The 14,509-nt window shown below is 47.0% G+C and overlaps 1 protein-coding gene across 2 annotated transcripts; it reads right to left on the bottom strand.

Moving 5' to 3' along the window:
• Nucleotides 1–2,658: 2,658 nt before the first annotated feature.
• On the bottom strand, nt 2,659–13,554 carry ago4 (argonaute RISC component 4). Of its 2 annotated transcripts, none has more exons than XM_028963589.1 (17): nt 13,377–13,554; nt 10,249–10,420; nt 10,006–10,126; nt 9,743–9,924; nt 9,526–9,662; nt 9,152–9,286; nt 8,465–8,552; nt 8,194–8,341; nt 7,227–7,346; nt 6,649–6,777; nt 5,484–5,617; nt 4,867–5,051; nt 4,259–4,734; nt 4,030–4,164; nt 3,616–3,717; nt 3,156–3,355; nt 2,659–2,785 (listed from the first exon to the last, which is right to left on the bottom strand). In XM_028963589.1, the coding sequence occupies exons 1-17, from the start codon at nt 13,393–13,395 to the stop codon at nt 2,677–2,679; spliced, it is 2,592 nt and encodes an 863-aa protein (XP_028819422.1). In that variant the 5' UTR covers nt 13,396–13,554; the 3' UTR covers nt 2,659–2,676. The 2 variants fall into 2 exon arrangements, with proteins under 2 accessions (XP_028819422.1, XP_028819421.1); XM_028963588.1 differs by having other exon boundaries at nt 6,616–6,777.
• Nucleotides 13,555–14,509: the final 955 nt, after the last annotated feature.

Genomic DNA, 14,509 nt, shown 5'->3' on the forward strand with positions numbered 1-14,509 from the left:
GTGAGCAGTGAGGGATGAAGAGGAGGTGGAGGAGTTGGGAGAGGGGTTGCCAGCCCCTGATTGAAGGGAAAGAATAATAATAATAAAAATGTACCTCGTTTGAGTTTGTGAACTGAGACTCCTCCCTCCTCACACCTCACTAGATAAACTTGTGCCACAGTTACTGACGTTGAAGATTTTGTTAACTTTTTAAAAATGTCTTTAAAAGAGACTGAAATATTGCTACCCTAAAACAGTCTCATTAAAATTTCCCCAAAAAGAAAAAAAAAAAATTCTTTCTTTACTCTGTTAATAAATAGTCTGTTAAGAAATTTTTTAGGACAATACTCTGGCATGCAGGCGAGCAAACGATCTATAAGAAAGAAAGAAAAAGAAAGAAAGAAAGAACAAAAGAGCTATTTCACTGAATGCACATTCCCATTGATTGATACAAGCAAAAAAACAACATGTACAGGGGAAAACAAATGCGGGGGGGAAAAAAAAAGGAAGAGCGAAAGCCACGTCAGCGAAAGAGAATTATAGCTTTTTCTTTCTTATCTGAAAAAGAAGTTGCTTGTATTATATTGCTTTGCATTGATAAATGGGGTTTTTCTAGGATTATTAAAAAAAAAAAAAAAAAAAAAGAAAAAAAAAATTTAAACAAATTTACAGTCAGCTTCCCCGCTTTCTGTGACTAAGTCAGAACAGGCCTTGCCTATGAGGGAACAGTGACATCAGTGCAACCCCTCCTTTCGGCTGCGTGGGCAGTTTGTCCACTGTGGCCTCCCATAAAAGCCCCTGGGTCATTTTTCTAGACCCTCCTCTGTCTCGTTCTCCTGACCAGGGGTGGCGTCCACGCTCTCCCGGCAGGCAAGCAGCTCAAACTCGATCGTAGCAAACCTGCTGCTTTAACCGGTGGTTTATTACAAATGAGTTTTTGCCGAGCCTTGTCCGCCCCCGACAAGGCGTGGCGCGCCACCCCACCAAAAACTGCACCCATGAAGTGCAAGGCCTCACAGGGTAGACGCATTTCAGTCCACTATGAACTAGTCCTAAAAGGGGCAGTGCTGATGTTTGTGTGAGTGTGAATGGCTGGCATCTTTTTTTTTTTTTTTTTTTTCCTCGTGTATATTCAAAATTTCTTTACATAAAAGAACACCGTTAAGTACAGACTCATAAATAGAGATACAAGTCAAAACACGCACGACAGTGATTAAAAACACGTTAAGTGTAAAAATTTCATACAATTGCCTGCTAACGCTTTCCCCACTCTCGAATCCTTTTAGCCCTGTTTTTTTTGCAATTTAAAAAGTAGAAAAAGAGTAAATGCCTCATTAGTTTTGTATGCCACAGTCCTTAAAGAAGACAGACTGTAATGAATCACGGGCCAAAAGGAATCAAATTTCCTGAAAGCACTTCTGCCCACTGCCACATCCATATCGCTACATATCGGATTCTGCTGCACGCACAAAAAAAAAAAAAAAAAAAAAAACGCTTCTCTCTCAGCGCTGTACAACGGATCACTGATCTGAGTCTGAACTGAGTCTGATACCACTGTATTAGGAACAACTAACAATAAGAGCAACAATTATCTAGATCTAACAATTAAGATAGCCACAAAATGTCATTTATATTAAACTCTTACAAATTTTGATTTCATAATATATATATATAAATGCATAAAAGGATGAGAAAAAGAGAGAGAAGGGGGAAAAAACTAATGTCGCACAACCCAAAAGATCGTGAAACCCACACAATGTCATATGGCCTGCCTAAACCTCAATGCTGTACCCCCCCACCAAAAAAAAAGGGTATGGACCTTCCCAAGGGGCTTCAGTGCCCACCTCTGCCACATGGAAAAGGACCAGATACTGTTACTGCTACACAAGACCGCCAGCTTATACAAGCCTGTAGAATCTATTGAAATCTGCTTATATAGATGCAATATTTGTTATATATTTATATATGTGTGTGTAAATGTAAAAAACACTGAGGCATTTACAGCAGTTGACTTCAATTTCCCTTTACAATTCAGTGGCCTGCACATACACTCAGACACAGACACACACACACACACTGCAGAACAGGAAAGAGAGTAGCAATGGGTAATGGATACCCAGATCACCTCGCTTATAAAATAATTGACAGAGTTAAAACACCATTTAAAAAAGCAAAAAATGAAGGAAGGAAAAAAAAAAAAAAAGTTTTATAAACCATTTTCCCCCGCATCACATGCAAGCTGCCCCACCCACCCCCATAGACGTTTTCAGCCAGCTTAGGCTTGAGGTAAAAGTGGAGAGTCCTGTTTAGCTGTGCGAGCTAGAGCTGCCCTGACCAATGGGAGCCGGTTTCACTCAGTGTATCTTACAAAAGAAAAAAAAGAGAAAAAAAAAAATGGCTCATTTTTTTGTTTGTTTTGTGTGTTTTTTGTTTTTTTTGACTAAATTATGTGCATTGGAAACCGGATGGTCTCTCAGTGTGGGATTGCTGGTAGAGGGCGGCTCAGACCGGACCAACCCGCTCAACTGTGATGGACTGGTCCGCTGGCTTCAGAACCGCTTTGGTGCAGATAAAGATGCACAGAGAAAGACGAGAGAGGCGCAGACAGAAGGAGAATGAACAGAGAGGTGGGGGGGGGGAAGGGGGACAAAAAAAAAAAAAAAAAAAAAAAAATAGAGCGCCTCCTGCTGGCTTGGGTCAGGCGAAGTACATGGTGTGCTGGGTGTCATAGTGAATCTGAACTGCCTTCGCCAGAGCCTGAGGGTCTCGGCCGTTACTCTGGCCTGACACATGGCTGCCCTCCGCACTGTGAGACAGCGAGAAAAATAATACATAAGGTGTACAGAAAAGGAGAATATCGATCACACACATATATATATATATTTTTTATAAATATGTTCATATTTATTTTCCATCCCCTGCACATATCACTGTACCCTGCACTTGCTGCTTATTGAACTTCTGGTTAGACCTAAACTACATTTCGTTGCCCTGTACTTGTACATGTGTAATGACAATAAAGTTAAATTTAATCTAATATATAGCTGTACAACAGCCTATGCTGAAAACAAGACTATAAAATTCACAAGACAAAAACATCAAGAAAGAAATCGTAGCCTCATATTTACAATTCAGACATGAACGTCTCTACCACTCTATTCACATGATATGCGTACCTGTCATGGTCTTTGTCCACCAGATGGTAACGTGCACGGAAGGCTACCAGACGAGCGTAGTAAGCTGGCGCTGGGATTGAAACGGAGCGAGTGCAGCGCACGTAGGTGTGGCACAGTTGGTAGGTGAGCAGTTGCAGCTCGTCCGCTGTGAAGCAGTTGTCATCCCACAGGACGTGGTAGTGTGAGGGCCGACTGGTGCCCTGCGGGACGTGGCGCTCAGAATCAAGAAGTCTTGCAATAATGTGTGTAGACAATTCACATTTAAGAAGTTGAATTTTCCCGAAGAAAGGGGGGTGGGGGGGTACTAGAACAGCTCTGCTGTCTGTTCAACTTTAACTGATACAGGATAATAGAGTATAGATAACATGTCACAAGGTAGATTTTTGGATGGAGTTTCTACCACCCCTTCCCTTTTGTTCAAATGATGCATACATTCAGAATGCACAACGCATGTACTCACTTGAATACCAGCATGGCTGCACAGGTAAAAATCAAACTCAGATGGGTGTGTGATGGTGCTGTCCACGGTGGTACCCGCTGGAACATTGCCGCTCTTTCCAACCTAAAAGGAGCAGCACACACACAACGAATCCGATGATTCAGAAAACTTCAGAATGAAAAGCTGGTGAAAGGTTTCTACGGGTCTTCATGATAGTAACACAACTGTTAACTTGTACAAGTACATGAATGAAAAACATTTGATGCATGGCTAACAATTGTTCTGTGCCATCTCAGTACAGCAGGTGGCAGTAAACTCCAAGAGAAGCTGCAGAGGAAACAGCATTAAAAATGCGGTAATGATCACACCAATCCATTATTATTATTATTAATGTATTCTAGCGTTTTTGGGTTTTGGGTGTTAAGCGTCCCTCACCCTCTCAGCCTTGTCGGAGCAGAAGAGCCTGGTGTGATGACGCTTCTGCACTACGATGTAAGTGATGCCAGGCCGGTAGTCCTCCTCCAGGCTGATACAGGCCTTTCTGATGGCTATGAGCTCGGGCCACGCAACCTGCAGAGCAAGACAACAAAATTATGCCTAGAAAATAACTTAGCATTTCACAATGAAGGACTGTGCTGGGTCCAAAACCCCCAAACCCACAGACCTGTTTCATCTGGCCCTCGGACACGCCCCCGCGGTAGTAGATGATGCGCGTGGGCTTGAAGCGGGTGGACTTGTAGAACTGAATAAGCAGCTCGCGCACCATGTTGGTCAGATCCTGAATGACCTCCTGGCTGTAGAGCTGCTCCTGCGACAGGTCCTGCCGAGACGTCTGCACGCGCACCGTGGCGCAGTAGCGGCTGGGGTGGCCGTCCATGCTGCCCACCACCGCCGCGATGGACGGCTTCTTCCCGTCGCCTGCTGGCGGGTGCGTGACGTCTGCACCAAGGAAGATGACCGGCTGCTGGAACACGGAAGGCCTCTGGTGGGGCACTAGCACGTTGTTGATGCCGCCCAGCTTGGCGTTGATCTTGAGGCAGAGGTTGGACAGGGTCTGGGGCGACGTCTTCACCACGTTCTTCACCTGCACACACTGAGTGGCCATGCCCAACAGCGTGTCTCCCACACGCTTCACCTCCGCTGTAGGAAAATCAAGAGAGAATTAATTATGGCAAATCGTCGCCGGTGCTTTGAGTTGTCAGCGGAAACAAAGTTTTCATTGCAATAGTTACATTATTAAAATAGTTCAACTTTTAGCTGACTGTTCCTCACCATACACTGGTGTTTTTCCTGGCAAAATCACCACAATCAGCTGCAGCCCCACATAAGACATCTTGAGGTGCTTGAACATGGGCTCCACGCTGTCGGCTCCTTGGGCGTACTTGCAGAAGCAGGGCTGCCCTTGGATCGGCATCCCAGCATCCTTTGAGATCTTCCTCAGCTGGTCCGTAAAGCTCCTAAGCACATCAGGAAGGGAGGAAAAATATATACTTAATGTCCTAAGTTATCCTCAGCTTATAATTATCTACTTTACAGTATAAACAGCAGATAATATTTTATGGCACTTTCACTCAGGCCCATACTGGAGACTAATAAAAGACTACTGGGAGGAAGCCATTTTTTTTTTTTTTAAGGCTGCTTTTGGAGACATTTACAGCATTTATCAGCCACCCTTACCCAGAGCGACTTACATTCAGTAGTTACAGGGACAGTCCCCCCCCCCCGGAGCAACTTAGGGTTAAGTGTCTTGCTCAGGGACACGATGGTAGTAAGCGGGATTTGAACCTGGGTCTTGTGGTTCATAGGCGAGTGTGTTACCCACTAGGCTACTACTAAGACCCTGCCACTATTTGAAGGATTATGGTGACATGGTGAGGGTCAGCTCTTACTTGAGTAGGTCCTCTCGGCATTGCTTCTGAGGGGCAAAGCAGGCCACGGCCCACACCTTTATCTCGATGCCGGCGTAGAACTGCTTCCCCCTCATGTCCCACACACCCTGGTTGGGCGTGGCCACCGTCTTGTTCTGGGGAGAGAGTCCCTACACTCTTAGTGAACCCCTCGGCCCCACCGGGGGACAGCAGAGACAAATCATCCCCAGCCACCCTGCCCCAAACAGACATGACACAAGCGTCCACCCCCTGCCCTTTAACAATGGCAGGATGTAGCAGAACGCATCACAGGTTTAACACTTCCTATGTTTAAAACATGCAGTGTTACACAGCCAAGAAGAGTTATAAATAGAAGAAGCTTTATAAATCTGGACAAGCTACCGAAAATGTGCAGTTCAATAATATTTCTTATACATTTCTAATGCTCGGCTCCAGTGTTCAGGGCTAAAATATTCAAGAGATTTGAATGAATGTCATGCTGATTATTCTGAGGAGGGGGGCGCCCTGAAGACTGGGGAGCACATCTCTCTAATAACTCGTAATACACACACAAGCCATTCCTAAGTAAGCACAGATCACTGCCATGTTTAACACTGGCACCGACACGTTTTGTCCAGACCCAACTATAAAACAATGTCTAATTACAGCGCAATATCATGAGAGACAGCATAGCACCCTGTGGAAAAGAAAGTAAGAGTTGCTTTTCTCTTACAAAACAGCAGAAGAATCCTTCGTGCTGTTTTTTTTTTTTTTTTTTTAAATTAGCCATTAAAAGGTGTAAGCTGAACGCGGGAGGTGGTGTTATTTCAAAGAGAGAAGCAGCTCTTTTTAGGGATTCCCCATCCACTTTCAGCCATTTCTAGAGATGAAAATCAGACTCCACAAACAGTTTCTCAAATAAGAATAAACATTAACAGTACATTCAAATGAACTCAAATCAGAGCAAACATTATATTTTCAATTTGCAAAAGAGATTATATATTATTTAGTTTATTATTATTTTTTAAGCTGAATCTGATCCTCTTCTCCTTTTGGTTAGTCCAGCCAGGCCTTCATTCACGCACACACGCACACTCCCAGGGGACCACCCACCCCACCCTTACCTCACCCTGCCCAGTGCTCCAGTACTCACCCTGCCACAGTCCCTCCCAGTGTCTGTACTCACCCGGCCCCCATACTGCAGCATGGGCGCTGGGAGGACCCGCCCAGTCACCTCAGTCATATCATTATGCACAACGATGCCAAACTCTTTCAGGTAGGGGTCGGGTCCGCCCACCATGCTGTTGCTTTTGACCTGAGGGTGGTAGGGACAGGAAACAATGAGTGCGGGAATAGGAGTGTAATTTAAACAGGGTGTGACTCAAAACGAGTCTCTCTACATTAAAACCTCTCACCAGCACCACACAATTTTTTCCAATTCGTTCTAAAACACAGATACATTAAATCTAAATTAGAAATGGATACTCTATTCATAGGCTAGTGGATCTTTTAGCATGATTTAAAAAATATATATATTATTTTGGTACCTGAGGTTGGGGTGCATTCGTTCAGAACGGTTATTAAAAACCAAAATCCAGAATATGGTAACAATTCCTGACAACGATTTTGTGGTTAAAAACAAAAACAACAGGTACAAAGTTGATTTCCACATGGCTTTTCATATATTGAGAACAGCTCAGAACTCTTCTGCTTTTACGGTTTCATATAAAGATTAAGGGAATCGTACAGCTTCTACCCACTCACCAGCCTACTGATCTCCTCCTGCCGATCAGGTGCAGAGCGGGCCGTGGCTTTGATCATCGTTGAGGTCTGATTATCGGTGAGCTTCTTTATACAGCGCTGTCCGGCCACTATGTTACATACCTACGGAGAACAGGGGAGGGGGAAATTTTTTTTTTTCCAATAAAATTTCACGTGCACTTGTCTATCAATTCAAGTGGGAGGAGCGAACACTTCATACATAAACCAATATAGGGCTACATTTTCAAGGGTCACACATTGGAGATTTTAAATAAATAAATAAAAAATATAGCTTCAATACAGGGGGTCACTAACCCTGGCACTGGAGGACACCAGTCCTGCACAGCTTAGATCATTCCACATTCCACCACATTTACAGCATTTTTCCAGACGCCCTTATCCAGAGCGACTTACAATCAGTAGTTACAGGTACAGTCCCCTCCTGGAGCAACTTAGGGTTAAGTGTCTTGCTCAGGGACACAATGGTACTAAGTGGGATTTGAACCTGGGTCTCCTGGTTCATACTACCACCCTATATTCAACTCAAGAAGGGTTGGCGACCACTGTTCACTACCAAATCTCACTGCAAATTTGGAACGTTTGCATTTCTCTTGACTGACAATTAATGAACTGCAGATATCTGGATACTAGACAAACCGCTGTTCCAGTTTTCTGTAACGTTCTAGGTTCATCTTAGGAGGCCTATTCAAGAGAAATCATTGAGGGTCTGACCGTAATCTAGTTGTCCAACCTCTTAACCCATAAAGCTGAGCAAATCCTGCCTGCTAGTGCCACTGCAGCCCTGGGCAACAAACTGAACTATATGTCTGTCCGTGGGGACCGAACCATTAATTAGCAAATGGCGGGCGTCCAGCGCTGAACATTATAACGAGCGTACATGTAAATCGGTCACATCAGACTATGTTAGGAACGGGGCGGTGTGGTCTCTGGGTCGAGGCCTGCAACTGACCTCCAGGGGCAGGTAGGTGTGCTTCTGTTCCTGCCCCACCTGCAGGCAGGGAAGGTGTGGATATTTGAGCTGCAGGCTGTACTTCTGTTTGAAGTACTGGGCCACGGTGCACTCCATGGCCTGGCCGTTTTCTAGTTGGAGGGGGAACCTACGCCAGCATGATGAACAAAACAGACACATTTAGTGGAGGGAGAGGAAACGCATGTTTTATTATGACCTTTGACACTGAGGCGCAATTACAAAAAAAAGGAAGCAAAAGGATTGCGCTCACGTCTGGTGGCTGGCTGGGCGGCGTGTGACATTGCAGACCCGGTACTTCCTTTTCATCTGACCACAGTGCGTAACTTCCACTTTAAGTCCTGAACAAGAAAAGAGACAGAGAAGACATGTCATGTGTCCTGTAACGTACTCCTCAAACATTAGATGTAGTGATTGTTATCTGTTGTATTAGCTGTTTATGGTCCTACATTAACATTTATGGAAATTTATCAGACGACTTATCCAGAGTGTCTTACAGTCAATAGTGGCAGGGACAGACCCCATGAAGACACTCAGGCTTAAGTGTCTTGCTCAGGGATACAATGGTAGCAAGTGGGGTTTGAAGCTGGGAATTTGTGGCCTTCGGGTTCATAGTCACAGTGCAAGTCCAAACAGAAGCAATAATATTTTGCACGTTTAGGCATAATTTGCATGGTCTCTCTCCCTTTTATTCGCTCCTGACATCATTTGTTCGTAAGACTCATACCAAAAGGAGAGAAACTTTGAAGAGAGTCTTTTCATAAGCCGGACTGAATACACCGACATCGGATGTAGGAAGTCCTGACCTTGGCAAGACCAGGGTGCATCTAGATGCCCTGAGCTGAAAATAGCTGCAATTCCTATGTCTGCTGCTTGGCCTTGTGAAGGAGAGCATTGTCTGGCATGTCTAAATGTGGGACCGTGTGATTCCGCCGCTCGCCTCGGATCTCCTTGGTGAACTTGACACGCTGCGAGTCGGTGAGGGGCTTGGTCTGTTCGTTGATGTTCTGGATGTCCAGGACCTCACACATAAACTCGATCACAGGCTGGGCACGGTAGAAAGCTGTTGCTGAAACTGTGGAGGCGAGAATAAACAGGAAACGTTTGGACACCCAGCGTAAAAGAGAAACACGTGGAAAAATCATTTGACTCAAGGTTCCCCTAACAGCCTTTCATGGCTGTCCACTAAATCCTAAAGGGGATTATTTACTTTATTAAGTTTGTGTTCTACCCTCGCTATTCATGACACAATTACGCATATATGAATCGTAGTTGAACCGCATAGTGCAACTTTGTGAGCTCGTTGACTCCTACCGTCAATATTGAGCATCATGTTCCACATAGCTGGACGGACGGACTGGTGGAACCCAAACCACACCTCTCTGCCCCCACCGAGCGGATGATAGTAGCCCTCGGGTGGGGAGAAGAAGGACCGGCCGACTGGAGTATACCTGAGAAGGGAATTCATACGGTAGTTTCAACCGACTTGCCTCTGCTGTTGCAGCCGTGGCTGAAATGTGGGGAAACTCACCTCATGGAAGGCAGGTGACGGGTGATGACATCCAGCGCCTGCACGGAGTCCTCGGGAACTTCGTTCAGGTGACCGGAGAGGGCTTCCAGGAGCATCTGCAGACTAACCACCGACACCCACTGCAGAGACACCCTGAAGGTCTGGTCCTTCCCTTCGCCTGGAAGCGTGACTTCCAGGTCGACCTGGACGGGAATTCACACATTGTTCAAAAGTGTCATAAAGAAACCATACGAGGGGGGGCAGATATCTGGGTGGGGTCTTACCCTGTCTCTTCCAATGGGTAGTGGATGAGCCGTGTACATGTTCCTCTTGCCATCATATCCAGGCTGCCGGTCTCCAAAGATCTGCATCTTGAAGTGTCTGACCATGGTGTCAACCACCTCTCTGTAAGGTAGAAAGATCACCATGACATTAAAATACTCAATTCACAGCAAAAAAAAAAATATATATATATATACACACACACACACACACACACAATATAAAATTAAGTTCCATCACCGTACCTGTTGACCCTCCTTGGCCGCTTCTCAGGCTTGATGTCGATGTCATAATGGTAGACGTCGATCTTGGGGATCTGCACTTGGAAGTGATTGGCCAGCAGGCGAATCGGCTTCCCCACGGTGCCCAGGCCGGGCCGACGTGGTGGCTGGAAGAGTGAGGTAGGAGCAGGCGGGCCTGTGGGACACAAAAACGTTTCAATTATTATTGAACTATTTCAATATTATTTTTTTTATTTATTTTTTTTTACAGCATGCGACTGACTGTAGACAAGTGGCATTCACGTCTCTATCACAAAAGGGCAAACTGTTACGACCCGGGGAGACCTCTAGCACGAGTGGCCGCAGGACAATAGAACAACAATACAGCAGCCCAATTACCCTCCTCCCTTTTTCTCAAGCCCCAACCAAACTCCCACGCAGCCGCTCAAACTTACAAGCTAACCAGACAAAGAACAGGGGCTCAAGACAGACAGAAGGGCCATATGGGGGGTAACCAAGACGGGGATTTAGTCGCAAGCCGTGCCCCAGCGGCACCGAAACCCCGCCGCAATTTATCCCTTACGAGCCCGTCCGGCTCGAGCGGCCGCCAGGCCTCGCTCGTACCATGATACCCTCCTCTGGCCGGCGGGCTGGTTTCACGCTTGAGGTAAAAACCAGAGGAGGAGGAGGGGGGGTGTGCGTCCCTGCTTTTGTCAACTGGCAAGCGCCTTGCATTGGGACTCGACCCCATGTCCTAACATGCCCCAGTTAGCAAGTGAAGCGGAAGGGTGGATGGCTGGGTGGGTTTTTTTTTTTTTTTAGGGGAAACGACACCCCTCTATGCAAACCTTGCATAGCCGCTTTGCGGCTTCACAAGGATGCGCACTTTCACCAAAAACAGAGGCCGTTCTATATTTAGGCCCCTCAGCTGCCGTACAGGCTGGCGACTTGCTGAGCCCCGTGTCACGGCGGCAGAGAGGTGGAATGCCAGAGCCCCGCCTCCGACCGCAACCGTGCCCAAAAACAACGGTTCCTTCGGAAAACTACAATGCACAACTTCGGCGTCGTCATATGGGGAAGGGGGCACGGGAGAGGAATCGATTTGTTGGGCAACGTACAGCGGACTCCACCATGATAGGTGGCAACGCGCAACTCAGCATTTTCCTGGTTGGTATTATGCCACAGCTTAGAGTTGGGCAAAACAGTACCAGTTTAACGGCTACTTACATTTCATGCATACGGCACGTTTTGCTCATTTTGCTAATGAGATGAGGTGCAGTCACATCAGGGTCAAAGGTCAGAAATGGAAGTGTGGACCACGCATATACAGACATAGGCCGGTTTTGGTCCAGCCTAGCATACAAATGCAGGAGTGAAAAACCACAATAACCGGCCGTGTTTAGACCAACTTGGAGATTGTGTCAGGCAAACATGATCACATGCATTTTAGGTCTAGTTTTAACTAGAGTTTGGATTGAAGCAATAATTTTTTTTTTTTTTTTACTGATTTATTCATGGAAAATTGGACAATATAATGAAGGTCTTGCTTGGGTTTTACAAGACAAATTCACATTACGGTAAAATATGCTTGAAGGTGAGCGGTCGGCGTAGCGGGTTTCAGGGTACGGCCTCCACAAACGGCAGGGGAGCGCGGCTTAGACTGCCGACAAGGCGGAGGGCGCGGTGAGCCCGTGGTGACACTGAGCGCGCCTGACACACGGTCACCTACAGATCACCTGGATTACTCAATGGACAGCGGGGACCGATAAGTATTCGTGGACGCGGCCCGGTCTCCTTGGCCGGCGAGCAGGGCGGAAACTCGTTATTCCAAATTTGTCACTTCGCTCACTGGCACGACAAAGGGACGCACACGCCGTCTGGAATTCGCGGTGGAGTCCAGACGCGCTTCGCACAAAGAAATGCGGTTTTATTAAAATGAAACCAACAGTTGAACAGCACTGGAGTTCAAAGAACGCCTGTAAATAAGTCATACTAATTAAAAAGCAGCCATTTGGATTTAGTGCTCAATTATAGGGCAGACTATAATAAATCAAAGCGCATTTAAACGCAACCGAATTCGACATAAAGGCCATTCGCGACGTAAACAGAGATCACGCCTGAACACGTTTAAATAGAATTTTTTTTTTTTATTATTATTACATTTATTTATTCTATTTTTTTTCTCTTGTTGTTAATCAATTTACCCGCGACCGCGCACGTGCAGAGCGCCATTCATTTATTCGGCTTCACGCCTTTTAAAAAACACGCTTCTTTTCCTGCGTGCACGTCCACGCTGAAGGGGGAGAGAGAGAGAGACGGAGAGAGGGAGAGAGAGAGAGAGAGAGAGAGAGACGGAGAGAGAGAGAGAGGGCGAGGCGGCGCGCTGAAAGGAAATCGCTACGCGGAAGAACCGTGATGTAAATGGCGAAGCGTGCGTTCGGAGCCCCGTCTCTCGTCCCCCACCTCCTCCTCCGGGCCGTCCGGGGACGGCGACGTCCGAGGAGACCTCCCCGCCGTCGGAGCGGCGCTGCATTGTTCGGCGGCGGGGGAGCCGCGGCGCCGTTCTCCCCGACGCGGACCGACGAATGCGCACCGGGAGATGCGCAGTTTGCTGGCGTGTTGTCGCGGCCCGCGTATTATTATCGGTCATAATTCGTGTTACAGTCACGGTTCCCATTATCGTTATTATTTCCTCCCTACCTCCCTCCCACCCTCACCGTCGTGTTTACATAAAAACACCGCATAATGCGGAGCTCGATTAAAAAAAAATAATAAAAAAATAAAATAAAAAACCTACACGCACAAACACGAAATGACCGTTTTAACCAAAAGGAGGACGGGAGGTTCGGAACCAGCGCGACGCAGAGCGAAAGCGCCGCCAGCCCCGCTGGGCACAGGCGCGGACGGACGTGCGCCCATTCAGGAGTGCGGGAAAGGGACGGTTCTTTTCTCCCGGTTAAACCCCCGCACGGCGCCCACCTGCTGCTTTTAAACGACGCCGGGGCTGACGACGCGTGGACTCGGCGGCGACACGGCGGGCTTGTTTTCGTCCCGGCCGCCGCGGCCTAGCCAGCGGCCAGCCGCGGCCCCCAGTGAGGAAGCGCGTCGGGCCGCGCCGCACTGTCACCGGGCGACGCGTTCGCTCCGCTTACCGGGTCCGAGCGCTTCCATGGCCGAGGGCTCTCTCTCCGTCTCTGTCCCGGCCTGGCGGCTCCGTACCGACACTGAAATTGGGGGCGGTATCGCGAAGCTGATGGGTGCTAATTTGAGAAACGGGAGAGGTGCGTAGCTGTCCGCGGACCGTCGAGGGTGCGCTGTCTTCTGTGTGATTTAAAGCAGATCCTGGGGATTTTTAACTGGGCATGCGCGGGGGGACGGCGGCGCCGCGCCGCGGTGCGCATGCGCGGCGCAAATTGCCGAAGCGGCCCGGGCGGAGTGCGGGACGACAGGCGTTGGTGATGTGAGGAGGAGGAGGAGGAGGAGAGCGAGAAATCCTCCGTTCCGTCCATCAACGCGATTCAAAATACCGACATACCCACAGCTGAAAAGCTTTCTTTAGCCTTTGCTGTTGATTGACCTAGAACCCTGACCTAGAAGACCACACGTCACTCAGTCAAACCCCACTTACTACTGGGCAAGTCTCCAGGGGGACTGTGCATGCCTGTCACTACTGATTGTAAGTCGCTCTGGATAAGGGTGTCTGATAAATGCTGTAAATATACAGTACAGGCCAAAAGTTTGGACACACCTTCTCATTCCATGTGTTTTCTTTATTTTCATGACCATTTACGTTGGTAGATTTTCACCGAAGGCATCAAAACTATGAATGAACACATGTGGAGTTATGTACTTAACAAAAAGTGAAGACCTGACCTCCACAGTCACCGGACCTGAAGGCAAAGGGGCCAACAAGTGCTAAACACCTCTGGGAACTCCTTCAAGACTGTTGGAGAAGCATTTCAGGTGACGACCTCTTGAAGCTCATCGAGAGAATGCCAAGAGTGTGCAAAGCAGTAATCAGAGCAAAGAAACTAGAATATAAAACATGTTTTCACTTATTTCACCGTTTTTTAATAAGTACATAACTCCACATGTGTTCATTCATAGTTTTGATGCCTTCAGTGAGAATCTACCAACGTAAATGGTCATGAAAATAAAGAAAACACATTGAATGAGAAGGTGTGTCCAAACTTTTGGCCTGTTCTGTAAATGTAAATGATATAAACATGTTGTACAAACATGATGAAAAGGACTGTTTAGTTAGTGTAAATAATATTTACAATGT

Source organism: Denticeps clupeoides, chromosome 20, assembly GCF_900700375.1.
Source record: "Denticeps clupeoides chromosome 20, fDenClu1.1, whole genome shotgun sequence".
Lineage (NCBI taxonomy): Eukaryota > Metazoa > Chordata > Actinopteri > Clupeiformes > Denticipitidae > Denticeps > Denticeps clupeoides.

Coding starts and splice junctions, on each gene's coding strand:
- ago4 (XM_028963588.1), bottom strand. Junction 7,347..8,193: donor ACACCTACCTGCCCCTGGAG/GTCAGTTGCAGG, acceptor TGTTCTCCGTAG/GTATGTAACATAGTGGCCGG. Junction 4,165..4,258: donor CCGAGGGCCAGATGAAACAG/GTCTGTGGGTTT, acceptor CTTGCTCTGCAG/GTTGCGTGGCCCGAGCTCAT.